This window comes from Tachypleus tridentatus, chromosome 13 (genome assembly GCF_004210375.1).
Source record: "Tachypleus tridentatus isolate NWPU-2018 chromosome 13, ASM421037v1, whole genome shotgun sequence".
NCBI classification, from domain to species: domain Eukaryota; kingdom Metazoa; phylum Arthropoda; class Merostomata; order Xiphosura; family Limulidae; genus Tachypleus; species Tachypleus tridentatus.
This window is the reverse complement of record NC_134837.1, coordinates 68813467-68833343: the sequence shown is the minus strand read 5'-3', so window position 1 is coordinate 68833343 and position 19877 is coordinate 68813467. Positions and strand designations below refer to the sequence as shown.

Below are 19877 nucleotides of genomic sequence, written 5' to 3'. Positions count from 1 at the left end.
AAACTTTAGATTGCATTTCTCTCTCTTCAGTATTGAATCCAAATCTTTCCATCATTAAGGGAATTGCTAGGTGAAATAAATTAAAATTCGAATTTGAGAAAATGGAAAACACTATACATTAATTAAAACACTTGATTCCAATAGGGGAGTGTTTTTTTTGTTTTGTTTTTAGAGAGAACTTTGTATAGGTTCAGGTCCTTTGGTAAAATGATTTGTGATATAAACCGTATACGTTAGCATCGTTTGATGATGTCCTTTTGTAATCAGTTTTTCCAGATTTGAGTTTTGCTTAAGAATTCGATATATAACACAGTAAGTGAAATTTTGGGGAGTCTTACAATATCTTCTATGTCACAGTGAAAAATACTGTATAATAGAAACGACTTTATGGAGCCTAAAATCTGTGTAGTAAGATCTGAATACGATGTTTTTTTAGAGAAAACAAATTACTTTAGATAACACAGGACCGCAAATTTAACATCATTTTAAAAGTCGTTTTAGTTTTAATAACTGATTTTCTGTAATTCAAGTATGCAGATTTTGAAAATATTATTAATTGTTTTATATTATATAAAGGTTTTTACAAACTGGGAAGAAAAACTCTTACTTAGGTCAAATTATCATTCGTTTACCACAATGAACATTTTTTTTATTATTATGTTTATTATCCTTGGGTTCTAGAAGGAATGATAAGGCTCTCACGTTGCGATTGGTCTAGAAAAATCTATAGCCAGTGGCTGTCAGTATTTTAAGCCTAACAACATGTTACTTGATTTTAATTAAAATGATTCACTATATGTGTAAAAGTATAAATTACATTTTTTAAAACAATCTGTACAAAATGGAGGAAAAATGGATATCATTTTCTGATTCAGCGTACAGGAATTACTGTAGAAATTTCGAAACAATAAAACCATTGCAGGTCTGTGAAATTGAATAATAAACCAGTTATTCAAAACACTACACGGTTTACTTGTGGTTGTTTTAACTGGACCGGTGTAACAATAGTTATACTAAATTACAGTAAAGTTTATTTATGGTTTCTTTTAAGTATTGATACCTTTTAGACAACTGAGAACATTTTTTTTTATGATTTAACAGAATATTTCACCTTTATTCGTCCTGAATGTTCTTTACCCTTTAATTACTCAATAACTCGTTCAATATTTACATATTTCAAATATATACAAATAACATTTATGCTCCGTAATATTAATTTGGTATAAAATTAGCATATAAAAGTCTAAAATAAGCTAGACGATTAAGGGATTAAAGTTACAAACAAATAATTTGTACACTTCAGCCATCGCAATATTCCTTTTACTCCTTACTTTAGTTCTAATGTTCATAATACTACCCGGTAACAAAAACTTTCACACAGAATCTATTATTTTTTCTTTAGATTGTTTACTGTTCTTACTTATGGCACGTAATGAATAATCAATTTGCCATAAGTATTTTAAAATAGATACACCGATAGAATGTGTGTTTATAATAATACCATGAATCACATTGTATCTTAGTTTGTTCTGTACATAGTTAATGAATAAATGTTGTATTTATAGAAGTTTCCATTCCGATGTTATATTTGAATTTCTTTGGTTCATTGCATGTGCATTACAGGAGTTCCATTTTTTAAAGACAAATTAGCAAAAATAAAAATTATTTAAGAATATGAGCATACAAATACACTGGAATGGTGTGGGTTATATTAATAATTACAAGGTATTCTAGAATTTAATGTCTATTGATTTGGATTATGTTTTTAAAGAGTTATTGTTTATTATGAATATAGTAGAAACCTTTCAAAGTGAGTGAAAGCTGGCGATATGTATCTAATTTTATGCGCAATAACGTGTGGTTTGTTAAAATTCGTACAAAGATACTCAAGAGCTATCTGAATTAAATATCCCTAACTTTGAAATATTAGAGGGAAAGCAACTAAGCAAACCAATCGCTGCTACTGTCCTACTGCCCTTTATTAACGATACATAAATTGAGAGTCAATCGCGTTAGTTATCACACCACGTGTATTAAGATGTAAAAGATTTGGTGACTAACATTCACGTGTATTTTGTACTTCAGTGTTATTGTATAACATTATTATGGCTCTAAATTATCCACAAAAACATAGCAGTAAAAGATGTGTTTGGGTTCATTTATTAGAGCGAAAATCAGTTTATGTGGTCAGCCACTTTGAAAAGTTTTTCTCAGAATCTTGTATGGGCTTTGTTATGTGATACAAGCAACAGAGTTTATTAATAACAAGTAAAAAAGATTTCCAAAGTTAAGTATGATGTAAGGATGGCGATGTCAAAATTACAGAAACAAAGTAGGGATGAATGGACAAAACCATACAAAGTCCTTACATAAATAGTCAGTAAATAGTGATTCAATCTTATGACACTATAAGTCTGTATACAACTATTCAGTTTAAATGCTTTTATTAAAACCTGAATTAATGCAAGTGAAAGGAATTCAGTATTTAGTTGTAGATAAAAAGTTATTCTTGAAGATATTTTTCTCCTAATGTATTGGTGTTTGTACAGTTTTGTATATCCATCCCTGCTTTATTTCTGTTCTTTTTGATGTTGTTGTCATACTTAATTTTGTAATTTCTTGTTATTGGTTTCACCTGTTTTTAAAACAGTTACATTGAAGTATGTTAAGAAGTTAACAGTTATTTTATTTTTATAATTCAGTGGTAATATATATTGTTATTATCATATCAGTTTTGTCATTTCTTTCTTCACTTGTACAATACTCTAAGGTATTGTTATTACAATATACAGCTGGTTACAATATATTATAAATCATCACTGGTCATAATTTTGACTTCTTGGAACTTAATGTTAAGGATCCTACAGTAAGGAGGGAACATATAAAAATGTATAGCTGTATCATCAGATATTCATGTTTGCATTCTTTTTGGTACTGCTATTCCTATATAATTTTACCCTTACAAAATGTTTCTTATTACCTGTTTTGTGACTTCTTCCCCTCTGATTGAAGAATACAGAACTTCTGTGTGTGCAAAATAAAACTGAATGTTATATGTTTCTCTCCACTCACTCCATAACAGATGGGTTAGCTCCCTAATGACATTGAATGTATATTACAGAAAGCATTGTGTATTATACATGTTAAAGTCATCTCATGTTCATCTATTATTGGCTAGTAGTTCCTGTTACATTATGTACTTAAGCCTTTCAAAGGAATGGCATACTTCTATAAGTTAGTTCCCAGTTATCCAATTCAGCAACACTTTTTGATGCCATTGGAAGTCTCACAAGATATCAAACATTTAAAATAGTAACTCAACTGTGGCAGTTATTTGTAAGCATCACAAAATAAAAGTGTGAATGTGGCAGCCATTTTTTCTCATCCTGCCCCTACATACTAAGCACTACAGTGTTTAGTAATACAAGGAAACATATATAAAATACTGACTAAAAATATCTTTTGATGATAAGAAACCTTCCAAAATATTTTACTTGTATATTATTAACCTCTCAACCTTTGAACTTATTTACTGTAAAGTTTTGTCTTTCAGAATTTTAATGATCTTTAAATATTTAGCTTACTTTCCTATTTGTAATACTGATAGTAAAAGTAATATGGTTTTGTACCAATGCAGTTTGTTGTCTTTCAAAATCCTGTGTGCTTACTGGAAAGATATACACATTCTGGTCAAAGCATTTAGAAAAAATGTTTGTTAGTTTTTCAGTTTTGCACAAATTGTTTGTTTTTGAATTTTGTGCAAAGCTACATGAGGGGCTATCTGTGCTAGCTGTCCATAATTTAGAAGTGTAAGACTAGCAGGAAGGCAGCTAGTCATCACCACTCACTACCCACTGCCAACTCTTGGGCTACTCTTTTACCAACAAATAGTGAGATTGACCATAACATTATAACATCCCCAAGACTGAAAAGGTGAGCATGTTTGGTGTGATGGGGAGTCAAACTCATGACCCTTAGATTGCAAGTCAATTCCCCGACCACTTAGCCAGACCAGGTTAGGCCAAGAGAGAGAGGAGAGATTGAAAATCGAGAACAAGAATACAAACCGATACTGACAAGATGACCCAACAGAAAGAAAAAGGACCCAAAATGACAATGGGGTTAGCAAAGTTAGGAAAAGGTTTATAAGTATAAAGAGACATGACATCAGAAGGTTCCATGGACTATGACAAATTAAAAGTGGTCTTGTTGAAATAATGTGAAGAAGGTTCAGAGATGTCAAACCTTACACTGGAGAAACTGTACTTTATTTGTGGAATGTATACAGTAATACTTTACAAGATAAGACTGACATGGCCAAGTGTTTAAATAATTCTGAGGGACTGACAGATCTATTAATATGTGAATAGTTCATGAGCACGTGCTGAATTGACATGTCACTGTTCCGAAAGCAGAGTACGCCAAAAGATGTATATGAGATGATCAAGCTGGTAGAATAGTATATGGAAGCCCATGGAGGGAGCATAACTCTCATGTCCAAGAATAAGCACTTAAAATAAAAACCAGAGGTGGCTGACAGAAATAGGACTTCAAGAGTCCATCAAAGGAGACCAACAGACAAATGGGAGAAAAGATACTATATTTGTTATAAAATAGGGCACACTATGAGTGAGTGCAAATCCATTACCAACAAGCAACAGCAAAAATATAAACATAAACCAGCTGGAGCTACTTATAAAAACAGTGCTGATAAGAAACACATCAGATTCACCACAAGAAGGAAGTGTCATTTCCATGATTGATCAGTGCACAATTAATGATCAGTTGGCATCAGCAAATGGATCAACAGTGCTAGTAGTGATTACAGCATGTTACAAACACTGAGAGGTGTCAAAAAGTCACAACATGCTAATATCTTAAAGACAAAAAAAGTGAAAGTTCAATGAGACATTTGGTGTAGTAGTGAGAACCAATCTAGTATCTCATAACCAGATGACAGGCAAGGTTTATCTGTGTATGCTGACTGATAGGAACAGTGAGAATGCTTTCCATAGCAAAGACAAAAATGGATACTCCATACCATGTAGGAGACCTTGAGGCCATGTGTATGTAGGCACAAACATACAATTTGGTGATTAGAAACATACCAGGTACTAGAAATTTGGAGTAACTAGGCAGAAAGAAGATTTATGAGGCATCTGCAGTCACTGCTAGAGCTCAAGAGAAGAAAATAAAGCAAGACATTAAGTCCTTGCAAGTATAAAAGAGCGACATCCAAAGGTAGGCATTACTCAAGAAAGACTCAAACACAATACAAAACAGAATGAGACTTACGAAACAGAAGACCATGAAGTAGTAGTGTACTGGACCTATCAACACAGTTCTACTGGTGAAACTAAACACACTGAAGGCAGTAAGAAGTACTTATATAACAAGAACATTTTGATGTTGAATAGAAGTCTTAGTTCTGCTATTTGCAGCCAAAAACAATGGCAATAGCCTTATTTGGCAATGGAAAGGAAATTTTGCTGTACAGGAAATGGTCAACGGATAGCACTATGAGGTTAAAGTAGATGGAATGACCAAGGGCAACCATGAGAATTTGTTGAAGAGGTATTTGGAGAGAGAATAAGGATGATGAATGAAGCTATTAGGTAGAGATGAACATAGTAGATGTGGCTGTCACAGAATCAGAATATGAAGACAGTAACTTTCTTAAAGATGAAGATTAACTAGGCCTAAGATCACTATGTGGGAACAAGACATACAAGAACAATGGCATAAGTTATATACTGTAGAAATCTGGATTATATAACACAATAATAACTAGCCATAGAAATTTTGGTAAATAAAAGTAAGATGGTAAAGATTTTAACTTGGAGTTTAAAGGTGTAAATTTTACTACAATGTTAAAGTAGGCTTAGTATGTATAATATACTTTAGGCTTAGGTATATTTCAACTTGTAAATCATAAAATATAATAGATACATTGCTGTGTTGAATGAATAAAATATAAAAACTAGTTTACTGTTTTATGGTGTTTGAAGAATTCATTTGTTTACTTAAACTAAGGTCCATTAGATCAAATTCAGCTTATACTGTTATAGATATCTTATAAATCAGGCTGAATACATTTTATTTTTAATGTTACTTCTTTAGGTTCCAAATCATTAGGATCTAAGTTCTATATAATTAAAGAAAACGTTATTATTTTAGCATGATGACAAAGAGCAATAAAAAAGTACTATTGGTTCTTAAACATTAGATTTAACTGTAACAGTGTTAACAATAAACTACTGGTATTTAACATTAAATATGTATTTTCAGACTATAAGCATAAATACAATGATTAAGACTAGTGAAGAAGTTAAGTGTTAACACTTTGTTAGTTGTAATGGGTGCAATGAGTTGGTTTTATTTCACAACTCAGGACTGACATGTACTTTTAAAGGTAGTGATGAAGATGTGCAATTTTTATGTAGAGTTTGTGAGTCAGAGGAAAAGTTAAGAGGTTATCCTAATCAAAGAGGCAATAAATAAAGAGAAGTGTTGCCTGTGAGAAATGCCAGTAGGATTTCAGGAGGAGCTTATGCTTTTATGTGCAAGGAATACATCTCCTAACAATGACTTTCAGGAAGTTAGAAAGGGTACTATTAGGGTTAAAAGTAGTGGATTTAGTTATAATGGGCATGTTCTACTGAGCAACAAATGTCAGCCTTTGACTTTTGTAGATGGCAAAGTATTGGAAATAAAACAAAAGCGTCAGAGAAGGATGGTGATGATACAGAGGTTATAGTTATATGTAATTCATTAAAAAGGCATGTAGATAAAACAGTTTATGGGGTAAACAGGGAGAAAAAATCATATCATGCTACCCAGGTGGCAAATGGAAGATATTACTGATAGAGCAGAAATATAATAAAGAGAGCTAGGAGAAATGCAGTTTTTGTAGCACATGTAGTGGCTAATGATGTAAGGAAAGGTAGGTCAGAGGAGCTAATTAATAAGTACAAATGGTTGATAAAGGCATTTAACCCTTTCACCATGGGTCAAATGGCATGCCATTGCATTTGTTGACTTGCATTCAAACTTTTATTGAACAATTACTTTATGAATTTATGGCATTATGTTTGATATCAAACTCTAGATTATGACTCAAATGTTCATGTTATATGTTACTTAATTCTTTAATTTAAATGGAAATATTTTAAAGACTCGTCTAAACTTTGATTTTTCTGTATCACATGGAATTTTGAATGCAGTACTGGTTCAAATTAGATGTTTGTAACGTGAAAATACAAACTCTATAGCTAGAATATAAAATAAAAACCTCCTATCTTTTCTATATCCTAAAATATCACTAATGCACCAAATCAAACAAAGTTGCCCCATTCATGTTCTTTGATTTTTTGGAAATGATTCCTTATATACACTTAAAAATACATATGACATGTGAATAACCAATCAAAAACTCAGAATATCCCCCAAGCAGTTTTCTCAGCTATTTTCAAATATAAAAGTGTCATCTCTTTCTTTCAAGACAAACCTTTGTGCTGGTAAGTTGAGACTTTATACTGTTTGAAATCTCATATTTATGTAGACCCAAATACAACTCAGTTACTAAAAGTGATAAATTATAATGGAATTCTATGGTCTCAATGAAGTCATTATGATTTTTTTTGGTTAGTTAAGTGTATATATATAACCTAAAAAAGTATTTCATTTCACATCCTCCATGTATGAAATTTTTTTTGGCTTAGCACTAGTAATCTACAACAAGCAGCAACCGAGAAAAAGGTCGTAACTAGAACTAATAAAAGAAAGAATTGTTTGTTTCATTTCTTTATTTACTGTTCTATATTTTAAGAAAAATAAGTTTAAAAACTGATTTATAAATAGTAATAATGTAACTGAAATGTGTCTATTTACAAAGTACTCTAAATATACTCATATACTGCAGTTGATTATTTGTGATTCCTCTATATACTGGTATATGTTTTATCACTGTCTTTCTATACTATTAGTTTCACAAATAGTCCTGCCCACTTGGTATTTATATGCATAAATTTGAATGTGTGTGTTTACAGGCTCTCAAGAGATCTGTAACTCAATTAATACATTAAGGTATATATGATATTCAAGAAATCTGTAACACGTTACATTATGGTATATTTGGGACTTGTGTATGTTCAAATGCAATACTTACATTTGACATATTGCTCATTTATAGTATATTTTGGATTTGCATGTATGAAGATCTCAAAATGTGTGTAACACAATGCTTATAGTTTGCCTACTGTTTAACTTGTATATTATGTAAGCAGTGTATGAAGAATAGGTGAATAAACACAAATATTTTCAGTGTGTGTATATATGACTTGTAAGATGTTTTCTACTTTTTGTTTCATATACTTCTGAAATTAATTCATAAAAGTAAAATGTTCTGTAAATACTGTTTTATGTTCTTGTGTTAAGTACTGTAATCTTTTGTGTTCAATGGAACTACAGGCAGAGAATAATGAAATCTCTCCTAATAATAATATAAAACTAAGTTTGGTGAAAGGAATAACATTTAACATGGCTGATTAATGGCCATTTTAACTGTATTACCTGTAATATATGCCAAAAATGATATAAACATGCATTGTCAGTGATTATGGAGGTTAAGACATTGTCCTGGATCCTAAACTCAGTTCTATAATGGTTTGGCAGCTACCATTAATATTGCTATGTTGGCTTTTACCACCCACAAATGATGGTGACTCTGGATAACTTTTGGCTTATCACATCGTCTAGCATCTGCAATGTATCTTTCAAGTGTCTGCCTCAACTTCCAAAGGCGAGAGAAAGAAGAAGGGATATTCTTGGGCCATTGTTCAGTATTTTCCTGGAGACAGTGTCATTCTATCTGTCATGGTGGATTCAACATCACCTGGGATGGGGGTTTTCAACATGTCTTAGTGAAAGTTGAAGCACTGCAATGGCTGTTAGATGGTGTTGGCACAATGTAATTTCTGCCCAGTGCTCTGAATGTCAAAGTGAAGAAATTCATCCAAGCGTGGGTAAATGGTAGGAGTAACTATGACTCTATTAAGATCATAGAATCTTAAGATCATAGAACATTTGCTAAGCACTGTCCTATGGAGGTACCTCCCTTTGGTATCACTTGATACAGAAGAACTTATAATTAAACCTCTGCACACAAAGAAAGAGAACATTAAAAACCCACATTCTGGCCTCGCCACCCACCACATGTCCAAGGGCAGGGGAAGTCATCCCAAGGATGGTGATCCTTCAAACAATGATGTGAACTTACCGAACTCATCAGTTATTTGGGTACATGGTAGGGGATTGCATCTCTACTCTGTATTTGCATTTTCTAGGGACTTGGCTGACCCTATATCAAAGCAGGCCATTTTTATAAATGGAAAGTCAATTAATGAGTAAAAGCTATGGTTTGGCATTCCTGGGGTGCTAGGGTGGCAACTAAACCCAAGCTACTTTGCACCAACCAGGGATGGTAGCTTCTGAGTGACCCCCAGCAGTGATGGACAGGATTGCCTAAGATCAGGAGTAGACACAATGAGTAATTCCTGTTCTGATGTGGGCTCACATACCTGAAGTGAAACTGGTGAAATTAAACATGCTACCACTGGAGGTAGGCACAGAACTATTGAAGTGGATGGCATAAGTTACATCACCTCCCCTTCCAAGGCCAGTGTCAACCATACCACTACAGTGGATGGTAATTACCGATCTGTGTCCTATAACATGTTGTATATGAACACAACATCATATACCGAAATAATGTCTGAAAACATAAGAGAGGGAATTCATATTGTCTCAAATGTGGGTATACAATCAAAAGAGAGAACATGTAATTGTATATAACGGTTAGCACAACTGTGTTTGTTGCCCTTCCCTGAAGAAAAATGGCATGTGATCTATGTGCACATGAGTTTATGGCTTTCACATGCTTGCAGCCCATCAGGCAAACATACAGAGATCATTGGCACAGGCATGCTGTAAATACTGTGAAAAAAAGTATAGCAACCATCATGCTATTGCCTGTCATGTACCAAAATATCCCTATCAGCAAACTCTTATGTTTGCAGCAGATACTGAGAGCTTTGACTGTGATATTTGCAATATGAAATTCAAAATAAAAGCAGGACTCTTTCAACATAAAAGACACCAGCATCCAACCACTATAAATGCCAAACGAATAATATCCCAAGGAGTCAGGATGACATCCGAGTGTCCTCACCAGGCAATATGGTGTGGGGAAGAAACACAAACCCTCCAGGCTGTGGAAGTAATGTATTTGGGCCATAAGAATATTAATGTCCCCTACGTGGGACACTTACCACTCAAGACTCCTAAACAGGTCTCAGACAAGCATCGTGATCTCCATAAGGTACAGTCTTCTGTCCAGATGGGTTTACCTAACATCTTGAGTTGTGAAGATCCTGACGATGTCATTCAGTTTGAGGAGCTAAACAGGGAAGGGATCTTTCTCCCTGACCCAGGCTCCAAATCCTGTTCATATTTAAGTCAACTGAGAGATCAGAAGGGACTCAACGAATCAATGTGGCAGGAGGTTGAAATTTTTGTGACTAAACAATGGGTTGACAAGCTTGCCCATTCACAAGTGTCTTGAAATCATGAACGAACATCCAAACAGGTGATAAATAACCCACAACCTGTTAGGAAATCATACAAGAAACGTCTCCATCTAGTGGAACATTTTAAACAGTTTCAGTAAATGTTCGATTTCAAACATAAATGCCTAGCTAAGGAGATACTTGACAGCCAGGATGCTCTTAGGTGTTATCACAGTAAAAATCAGATAAAATGACATTACAACCAAGTCTACAGTGTTGCTAATGATCATGTCAATTTTGATGGATGCCCATTGCCACAAAGAGTAAACAACACTGAACTTCTGAAGCCCTTAACATCTGATGACGTGAGGGCAGCTCTTCAGGATATGAAACAAGGAACAGCTGGTCCCTTCCATTCCTACTCAAACATCTTAAACATGGGGTAGATGTTTCCTTGACAAATGTGTTCAATTTGTGGCAATATTCATGTCGAATTCCTGAATGCACAAAGTCAACAGATTGGTGCTCATTCCAAAAGGAAAGAGTAATTTGCACAATATCAAAAACTGGAGGCCTATTACAGTTTTGTCAATTATGTTACAACTATATTCCAGGATTATGGCACACACTCTGGAACAGGCAGTGCAAATAAATCCCAGACAATGTAGCTTCATTCCTCAGGTTGAATGTAGGCATAATGTATTTCTTCTTTGTCTTATCACGAGGAAGGCCAAGCAATATGGGGCACTGGCTCTGGCTTTCCTAGATCTGTCCAAAGCTTTTGATACAGTTGGTCACAAACATCTCTTTACCAGCCTTGAAAGGCATGCTATCCATCCACTTTTCATTCAGATTGTGGAGGATATGCATCAAGGAAGTACAACAACCTTTTGAGTGGTAATGCAGAATACCAACCCAATCAACCTACTCAAAGGTGACCCAATGTCTCCTATACTCTTTAATATAATTTTAGACCCTCTTCTGTGCAAGATAGAAGAGCAAGGCAGAGGTATATTGCTGGTTGAGGAATTGGATCCAGTCTCTATTCTGGCATATGTCAGTGACATTGCAGTGCTGGCCAAAGATTATGCCAGCCTCCAGGCATTATTGGACATAGTTGATGAATACTGCTCAGGGAAAGGCCTCAGCATGAACATGTCTAAGAGTGCCAGATTGTTGATTGGGGGGGGGGGGGTCAGATAAGACCTTCACCAAGCATGGTCAGTCAATGGTGAAACACTCCCAATAATTGGACCCAAGCAGACATACAGATATCTTGGAGCTAACATTTGTCCATATGTGAGCCTGTAAAACCCATTATGGAAAGATGGATAAGAAAGATCACTAACACTCCCCTGAAACCACATCAGCTTAAAGAATTGGACAGCCTTATTAAAAAGACAGTCAAAAATTGGTGTCATTTAATGGCTTGTTTGCTTTACTCACATCATTGCTATGAGGGTCTAGCAATTATAAAACTGAAGTCTCTTGTTCCAACTTTAAAGATCAAGACGTATTCGAGACTCATTTACTCTTCTGACAAAGTAACATCTTATTTGGTGGAAATGATGGTTCGTTGGATGCCATCAAGGGTATTAACCTGAAGGCTGAACTTCCAACCCCTAGGCCTGACCAAAGATCCAAAACATATCTTTCTAATTGGAGAGATATAGAAAGGAAGAACTGGGAAAGGCTAGCCCTGCAAGTGCAAGGTGTGGAACTTTTCACAAGCTCTGCATCTGCCAACCACTGGTTGCCTAGACCAGTTGGTATGAAAGCCAAGCACCGAATGAAGCGTCTGGCTCTAAGAGCTAACGTATACCCTAGATAGAATGCTCCTAGTAGAGGTAACCTCTCTGAGAACAAAGCATCTGTCAAGTGTCAGGGCTGTACAGCCATGACAAAGACAGTATGCTATCTTAGCAGTTAATGGTGAAAACATAAGTCAATAAGAATATGTTCTCACAATAAGATCTATGACCATTTGATCAAAGAGGCTTCATCTAAAGGGTAAAAGGTTCTTCAGCAAACCACCTTTATGACAGATACTGGTGAATGTCAGCTTCCTGATCTGAATTTCTACCGTGATAACAAAGCGGTGGTTGTTGATGTGAAGATTCACTATGAGCTCATGTGCAACTTATTGAAAGAGGCTTATTCCTCAAAAATATCAAAATAAGAGTCTAGCACCACCGATTAAAGAACTTACAGGCACATCTTTCATAGTATTGCACGGCTTTCCAATAGGTGCCCATGGCACTTGGTTGCCTAAAAACACAGAAGTTCTGGCAGACCTGAACATAAGGTCCAAATATTTTGAACAGTTCCTGTGTAGATGCACCATCCTCTGCACACTAGACCTTCTGTGTAAGGCTAATAAAGAACATCTTGTTTGGTAAGATTTGTCCACAGAGTCCGACATAATACTTTAGATTTCTCCTCATCATTTAACATCATACATTCATGCACACAACATCTGGCATCTGCTGGTATTGTCGACTCTGATGTTAAATTGGGTAATTAAAAATATCAATGGTGAAAGAGGTCAGAGTGACAAGATATGCCAATGACTGGATCCGGTGCATGCTCTGCACGAGCGGCGTATATTCAGTCAGCGTGTTTGACTATACTTTCATGATAGGGATAGGGGATTGTAATTATTCCCCACACATGTTACCTTCCTTAGACATATTGGAGGCACCCACAGAGGATGGTAGGCCAGAACCATTACAGCTATTTACAAAGCTTATATTAGACCACTCACTGAATATGGATGCATGGACACGTGCAATATGTCCAATGACCTCATGCAAAAATTAAAAACTATAATATTGAGTAATTCATACAGCAAAGCTATTTAGATTCACTATAGGCATTACCTAAACTTAGTGAAAGAATCCAGAATTTAGCCAAAAGATATTATTAAACTGTCAGCACAAGAAACACGCTAGCAAAACAATTCTCAACCTTAGCTGAAATGCCCATTGGTTGTTGTTTTTAATGTGACTTAACCTAATATTCAATCACAAATAGGGTGAAAAGAAAGTAAATTTCTGAGTGTCCCAGGTTGATTTTGATTCTGACCCAGAACTCCAGCCTGGGGCCTGTTAAATCTTAAACCAAAATACCCTCAACATTTTCTCTCTCTCTTCTACCACCCAACCACTATTCTCTGAGTTAGGTGGTTTTGTTCCCGAGATTTCATGAAAACATGTTTAACAAGCATCGATTATAAAGGAAGCCATTCACAACAACATCAAATATGTATTTATAGTCATGTAAATCAACTTTTTAAACAGGTATGGACATTTTAAGAATTTCATATAGTATATTTGTCTAGATTTTGGTGCAAAATACTCAGCTAATTTTGCTGTAGGCTTGTGAAACAAAAAATATGAATAATAATACCAAAATATGCACTCACAATTTCAGTAAATGTGAAAAACAGTAGAATAAATTACGAATTACAAGAGTGAAGAAATTTAATATGGTAACAGACTACTGTCAGAAATCTTACTGCAACTGTCACAGAAAACAACATATAAACAAAATGCAACAGAGAACTCAAGAAATAATGAATCTTCAATGTGACAGTTTTCAATTAATGTGCTATAAGTTGAACAAATTATTTTCCAATTGATGCACATTAGTAAAACACCAGGTTTTTTCAATGGCAAAAAGTGAAGACCTTAGAGAAATTCTACAGAATGAAAAAAACAATGATGCTGGAATTAATTTTAGAACTACTTTATGAAATACTCAATACTGCATTCATTACTACTGTCCAGGTTTCAGTAAAATATTTATATACTTTTTTTTTCTTGTAGCAGCATGTAAAACTATAATCGATAACAATATGGCTGGAGACACTGTTAACTATAAACATTGTTCACTCTAATAAAATGGAGCACTTCTGACTAGTATAATGGCTTCTACATTTCTACAATACTTGAATGGCTTTGAAGAACTTATGTTGGTAGCAAAGAAAAACTTAGAAAATTTTAGATGGTAGAAAATTAGATTTTCAAGAATCAACTTAAAATAGCCATACAACCTTTGTGATAGTTTAGAAGCTGTACGAAAATTTTGGCACAGTACATCTGACTATTTACTGTAAGTTTTAGTGCATGAATGGCATTGAAAAGAAATCTGGCTAGTAGCAATGAAAAACTAAGAAGTTATCTCCTTCTCTTTCAAAATGGCCTTATGACCAGCATAGCAAAGTTTCTAGTAGGTTTGCTCAGGTTTGAATAAAATATTTATAGCCATTTTTTTTTCTGTAGAGTTCTGAAACAATAATAACAATATGAAGGACAAATAGATGAATTTTGAATGTTGTTTAACAATAAGAAAATAATTTTTTGCTATTATCAATATTTCAGCAGCCTTAACCATCGAGATAAGAAGTCTTGAGTGTTGTTTCATAAAGAAGTCTGCTTTTCTGAATGGTTTTTCTTATAGGTTTTATTGGAATTTTTGCAAAATTCCTAAGTGAAGCCTATTACAAAGCACTATCATGGTTCATTATAATGCAGAATTACCATTAGAAAACACGAAATCATGGAACAGGATATATCTGAAATAATTCAGAACTAACATAAGAAAACATAAAACCATAGAACATAGTACACCTAGAATAATAAAGAAATACCATCAAATAACATGAAACCAGGGAACAGAATACATTTAAAATATTACATAATTTTAATGATGAACCACAAAATGACAGCAGCATGACAAACATTTGAGATGTGTGTGTATGCATACAGTAACAAACAATTCTTAAATGTTTCAGAATATACATATACATTTCTTCAGCAAACTATATTGAACATAATACATTATTTGGTACAAAAATATATAAATGTAAACATTTTATATAAAAATTATTAAATACAGAATAAAAGGATTAAATAAATTAAAGGACAACCAAATAACTAAATAATAGCACAATGAAACAGTATTATACAAGTATTCAGAACAGACTTAATTATAGTGAAGTTATGTTATTGTATAGAGTTGGGAGTTAATTTATAATAGATAAACTTTCTTGAATTAAAAGTTCAATATTGGATGATCCAGAAGAGGTGACTGTGAAATATGTGATCAAGATGGGTCGTTGATGTTTTCACTATGCATGTGGATCACGGAGTTTGGTGGATTTGACAATATTTTTACCAATTCTGCTTGATACTTGCATGTGATCACAGACTGTCAGGTGAAATTATTATTTGGTTTTACAACTGTAAGTGGTATTACAGCCACTTCATGTGTATTTAAATACAATACTGGAATGAACAGAGTTAAGTAATAGGTCCTTAAATTTGAATAGATTTTGTATTTTGAAAGGTTAATTAAATATCATTTGAAGTTGAGCAACTTAGGGATAAAAGGTTTTAATTATTCTTAAAATTTGTGACCTCATTGTGAAACTTAGCATACCTAAGAAAAGAACTATCAGTCTCAATGTGAATGATTTCTTTGGGAGTTAAAATATGTGAGAAAGAAACTTGATCGCTACAACACACACACACATCAAATGTTTATTGTTGCTGGCACCGTTCAGTTTTTTCATCATTAAACTTCAATTCATGTCAAATTAATTTGTTGGTAATAGAGAAATACCATCAGAAAACATAAAAATAGAATACACAGAATACATCTAGATAATACAGAGTTAACATCAGGGAACATGAAATCAAGGGACATAATATGTATAGAATAGTACATAATTACCATGAGAATGACACAGTATCACTATCAGAAAACAAGAAAAAGGATACACCTGAAAAAAAAGTAAATTAATACCATAACACATGTAACAAGGAACAGAATAAGCCAAAGTCAGTAACTATTAGTAAGCATATTGGTAATGCTAAAAATTAAAAATGTTATTATACAAAACATGGGGTCAACAGAAATCATATAACTAGTAAAATAATTTTAAAAAGTTTACAACCTGGGAAAAATGTATCACTGAATTTTATTACCATAACAATATTTAGGACAACATGGGACCTACTGGTCCATCTCATTTGTCCCATTCTCTAAACTGAGCTCAAACTATTATATATTTTAAAAAATAATCTTAAATCCAGCCCTTATCATTTATATAGTTATCAAGCTTTCTCTTGAACTCACTCAAACTTACCATGTCTACAACATGTGAAGGCAGCCCATTCCCAGAGGCCGATCACACTGTTGGAAAAATAAAACTTTCTTAGCTGAAGGTTACTTCTACCTTCCCAAAATCTATACATGTGTCCCCTAGTCCTTCTATTCTCACTGTGATTTAATACCATTAATATTTCAGTTATTAGATTCACATAAATTGTAAATTGGTTCTCATTCTTGCCAGAAGTATCATTAATAATAACAGAATTAGCATTTGTATAAAATATGTCATTGCACTGAAAACTTGATACAAATAAAAAGTCGCCTACTGGTTCCATATTATAACATCTTTATTAATGTTTGCATGAAATATATCATGCAATACTTGCTAAGTTCTTAACACAGTAAATCTGGTCATACTTTTCTGTTGTAACTATCGTATTAAATGTGGTCATACTTTTCTGTTGTAACTATTGTACTAAATATGGTCATAATATTTATCTTGCTTTCTTCAACATGTTAAAGGTAAACCCTTAGGACAGGTGGTGTATTTAAGATACTAATTATGCTACTATCTATGAAATTACTGTTAAATTTGTTACATTTCATGAACTGGTCATTATGTACTGTTTGATCACATAACATGGATGAATGGGTTACAATCATGAAATCATGAGTCTGAAAAACAACATTGTTAACAGTTTTAACAAGTCATAGAAAGACAAGTTCAAACAAGTACAATCACAAAAATTCTGCATACATGTCACCTCTGAGGAAGTGTCAGTAAGGAAACCCTTACCAGTTAAAGAGACAAGATTCTGCAACGGAAAATTTTTAACTAACTCAGAAAAATAAAATGCAAATGAAAAAAACCCACAAAATTAATGTAATTTTTTATCTGAATTGTTGAATTATAATTATTCACTTATTCCCATACTTTCACTGTTTATAAAATAACTGTTATAACAACATCCATCGTTCAAATTTTAATTCTTTCACAGCTTCCATCCTAAGATAGTACGAAAATATTTTTCCTTCCAATTTCTTTCTATCTCTAAAATGTTATTGTTTGGCTTTGGATATTTACTGAGAATAATAAAACCTTAAGTTAGTGTTTATGACTTATGTTTGTTTGTTTTGAATTTCGCACAAACCTACTCGAGGGCTATCTGTGCTAGCTGTCCCTAATTTAGCAATGAAAGACAAGAGGGAAGGCAGCTAGTCATCACCACCCACCGCCAACTCTTGGGCTACTCTTTTACCAACGAATAGTGGGATTGACCGTAACATTATAATGCCCCCATGGCTGAAAGGGTGAGCATGATTGGTGTGACAGGGATGCGAACCCGCGACCCTCAGATTCCGAGTCGACGCCTCAACACGCTTGGCCATGCCTGGCCCGTTATGACTTGTGACTTCTCATCTTGGATTTAGCAAGTTAAAATCATATTTAAATAAAACCAGAAGCATAGTTACAGTAAAGTATTTAATTATATGTTTATATTACCCTTTGGATAAGAGGTAATGTAAGAAGTTTTTTAATTGGATTTCTAGAAATACATGAAAATCTAAAAAAAATTCATACATACCTGGTTATTATAACAGCTGTCTCAAAAGCGTATTAATAAACTGCACAGTAAGGCAATATACACACTAAAAAAAGAAGGAAAAAAAATTAAGATAAAAATCTAGATTTTTCTTAAGTGCCATTCTAGTGTATCTTAAGATGAACTGTTAACACTGAGCTAAATGTTAACCACATCATAAAAATAAACACATGCATTAATGAATTAAAAAAAATCTTAACACTTATAAAATTTCATGTTAACAAACAGAAGTAAAAATCAATTACATTAATATATTCTTTCTTGGATGAAATAATTGTTATTGTGAGGTCAGTGGAATTTTATTATGTTTGTAACATACACAAATCTTTGTTAAATTTAAAAATAACAATTAAAAACTCAGCAGCAAACTTGTTTAAAGTACTTATGTGATAACTTTAGTCGTTACATCTCTAGTTATCTAACTGTTTTCTTTCTCAACTAGGATTAACATCTGGAACCTTCTAGATGCTACAGGATTGCTATACCAACTGAAATAAAGACTTAAACCACTAGCAATTGCTAGAAATGGCCTATTCAGCAACTCGAATTATAACAAAGACCTTACATAAGGGTTGTGGGACTGCTACAGATTTGGTGCTAGATTTCTCAATGGTAATATAATTTATTTAAATTTCCTTGAATCAGCTTTGAACCAAATATCTCTTAGGTACCAAATGATTGATCTTCCAACTAAGATAAAAGGTTACTGCATTAAAAAATGCTAATACAGCACTTTTTAACAACTCAAGTGACCCCAAAGCATTTAGGAAAACCATCACTGTTTGAGACCTCTCTGAGAATCACTGAATTCACTATAAACTGCTTATTATAATACATATATTACTCAGGCAAACCATAATTTTTATTGTCTTCAGTCTTGTATGTTTAAAGGGTCATAACCCAGAAAATAAAACCCACTTGCAAAGTCTACTCAACATATCCTCCACTTCACAAACTACTAAAAGTTCTCGCTGGGGTTTTATGCTATATTATTGTTAACCAATAGAAAGCCAAGGTTTTAACCTGTCAAATGATGTATTATATTACATTATTTTGAGTACAAAGTATTATCTATTTTGTCTTCAGTTCGAAAATTTCTCTTGCAGTGGTCACAAGAACAAGCTTAAAGTAAGATTTTAAGGATCTTATGCCATAAATAGAAAGCTGGATAAATTATGGCAATCTTAGGACATTGTTTGCTTTGTGTATGTTATCACTACATGTTCTTAGGTGAATTACTTACTGTACTGGTGCCATTTGTACAAAATGTAGGCTTCATTTTTATCTGCAAATAAGAACATCAAACAAAACATATCACTTTACTATGACATTTCCTTTTACTTTTATAACAATAAGTAGTGAATAAATGTGTAACTACAGTGTAAAAATTAGAAATTTATTAATTTAGGTAAGGAAAAAAATATTAAAAGGTTATAACAAGATGTGCTAGTTAGCAGGTTGTGAGTTATATCACTCAACATTGTCATGTGCACTACACTTTTGCTGAGTATTTTAAAACTTTTGTGGTGGGATTAATAGTTAGACACAGGTCAAAGGGCAATAAAACAATAAAATTAAATAAATAGACATA

At 33.4% G+C, this 19877-nt stretch overlaps 1 protein-coding gene across 1 annotated transcript in view; it reads right to left on the bottom strand.

Moving 5' to 3' along the window:
- LOC143239601 (FERRY endosomal RAB5 effector complex subunit 3-like) overlaps positions 1–19877 on the bottom strand; it is a 67551-nt gene that overhangs the window by 46202 nt on the left and 1472 nt on the right. The window contains exons 2-4 of the mRNA XM_076480840.1: positions 19530–19571; positions 18269–18332; positions 16717–16763 (exon numbers count right to left, since the gene is read on the bottom strand). Coding sequence (XP_076336955.1) covers positions 16717–16719 — 3 coding nt within the window. The 5' untranslated portion in view covers positions 16720–16763; positions 18269–18332; positions 19530–19571. The remainder of the gene's footprint in view (positions 1–16716; positions 16764–18268; positions 18333–19529; positions 19572–19877) is intronic.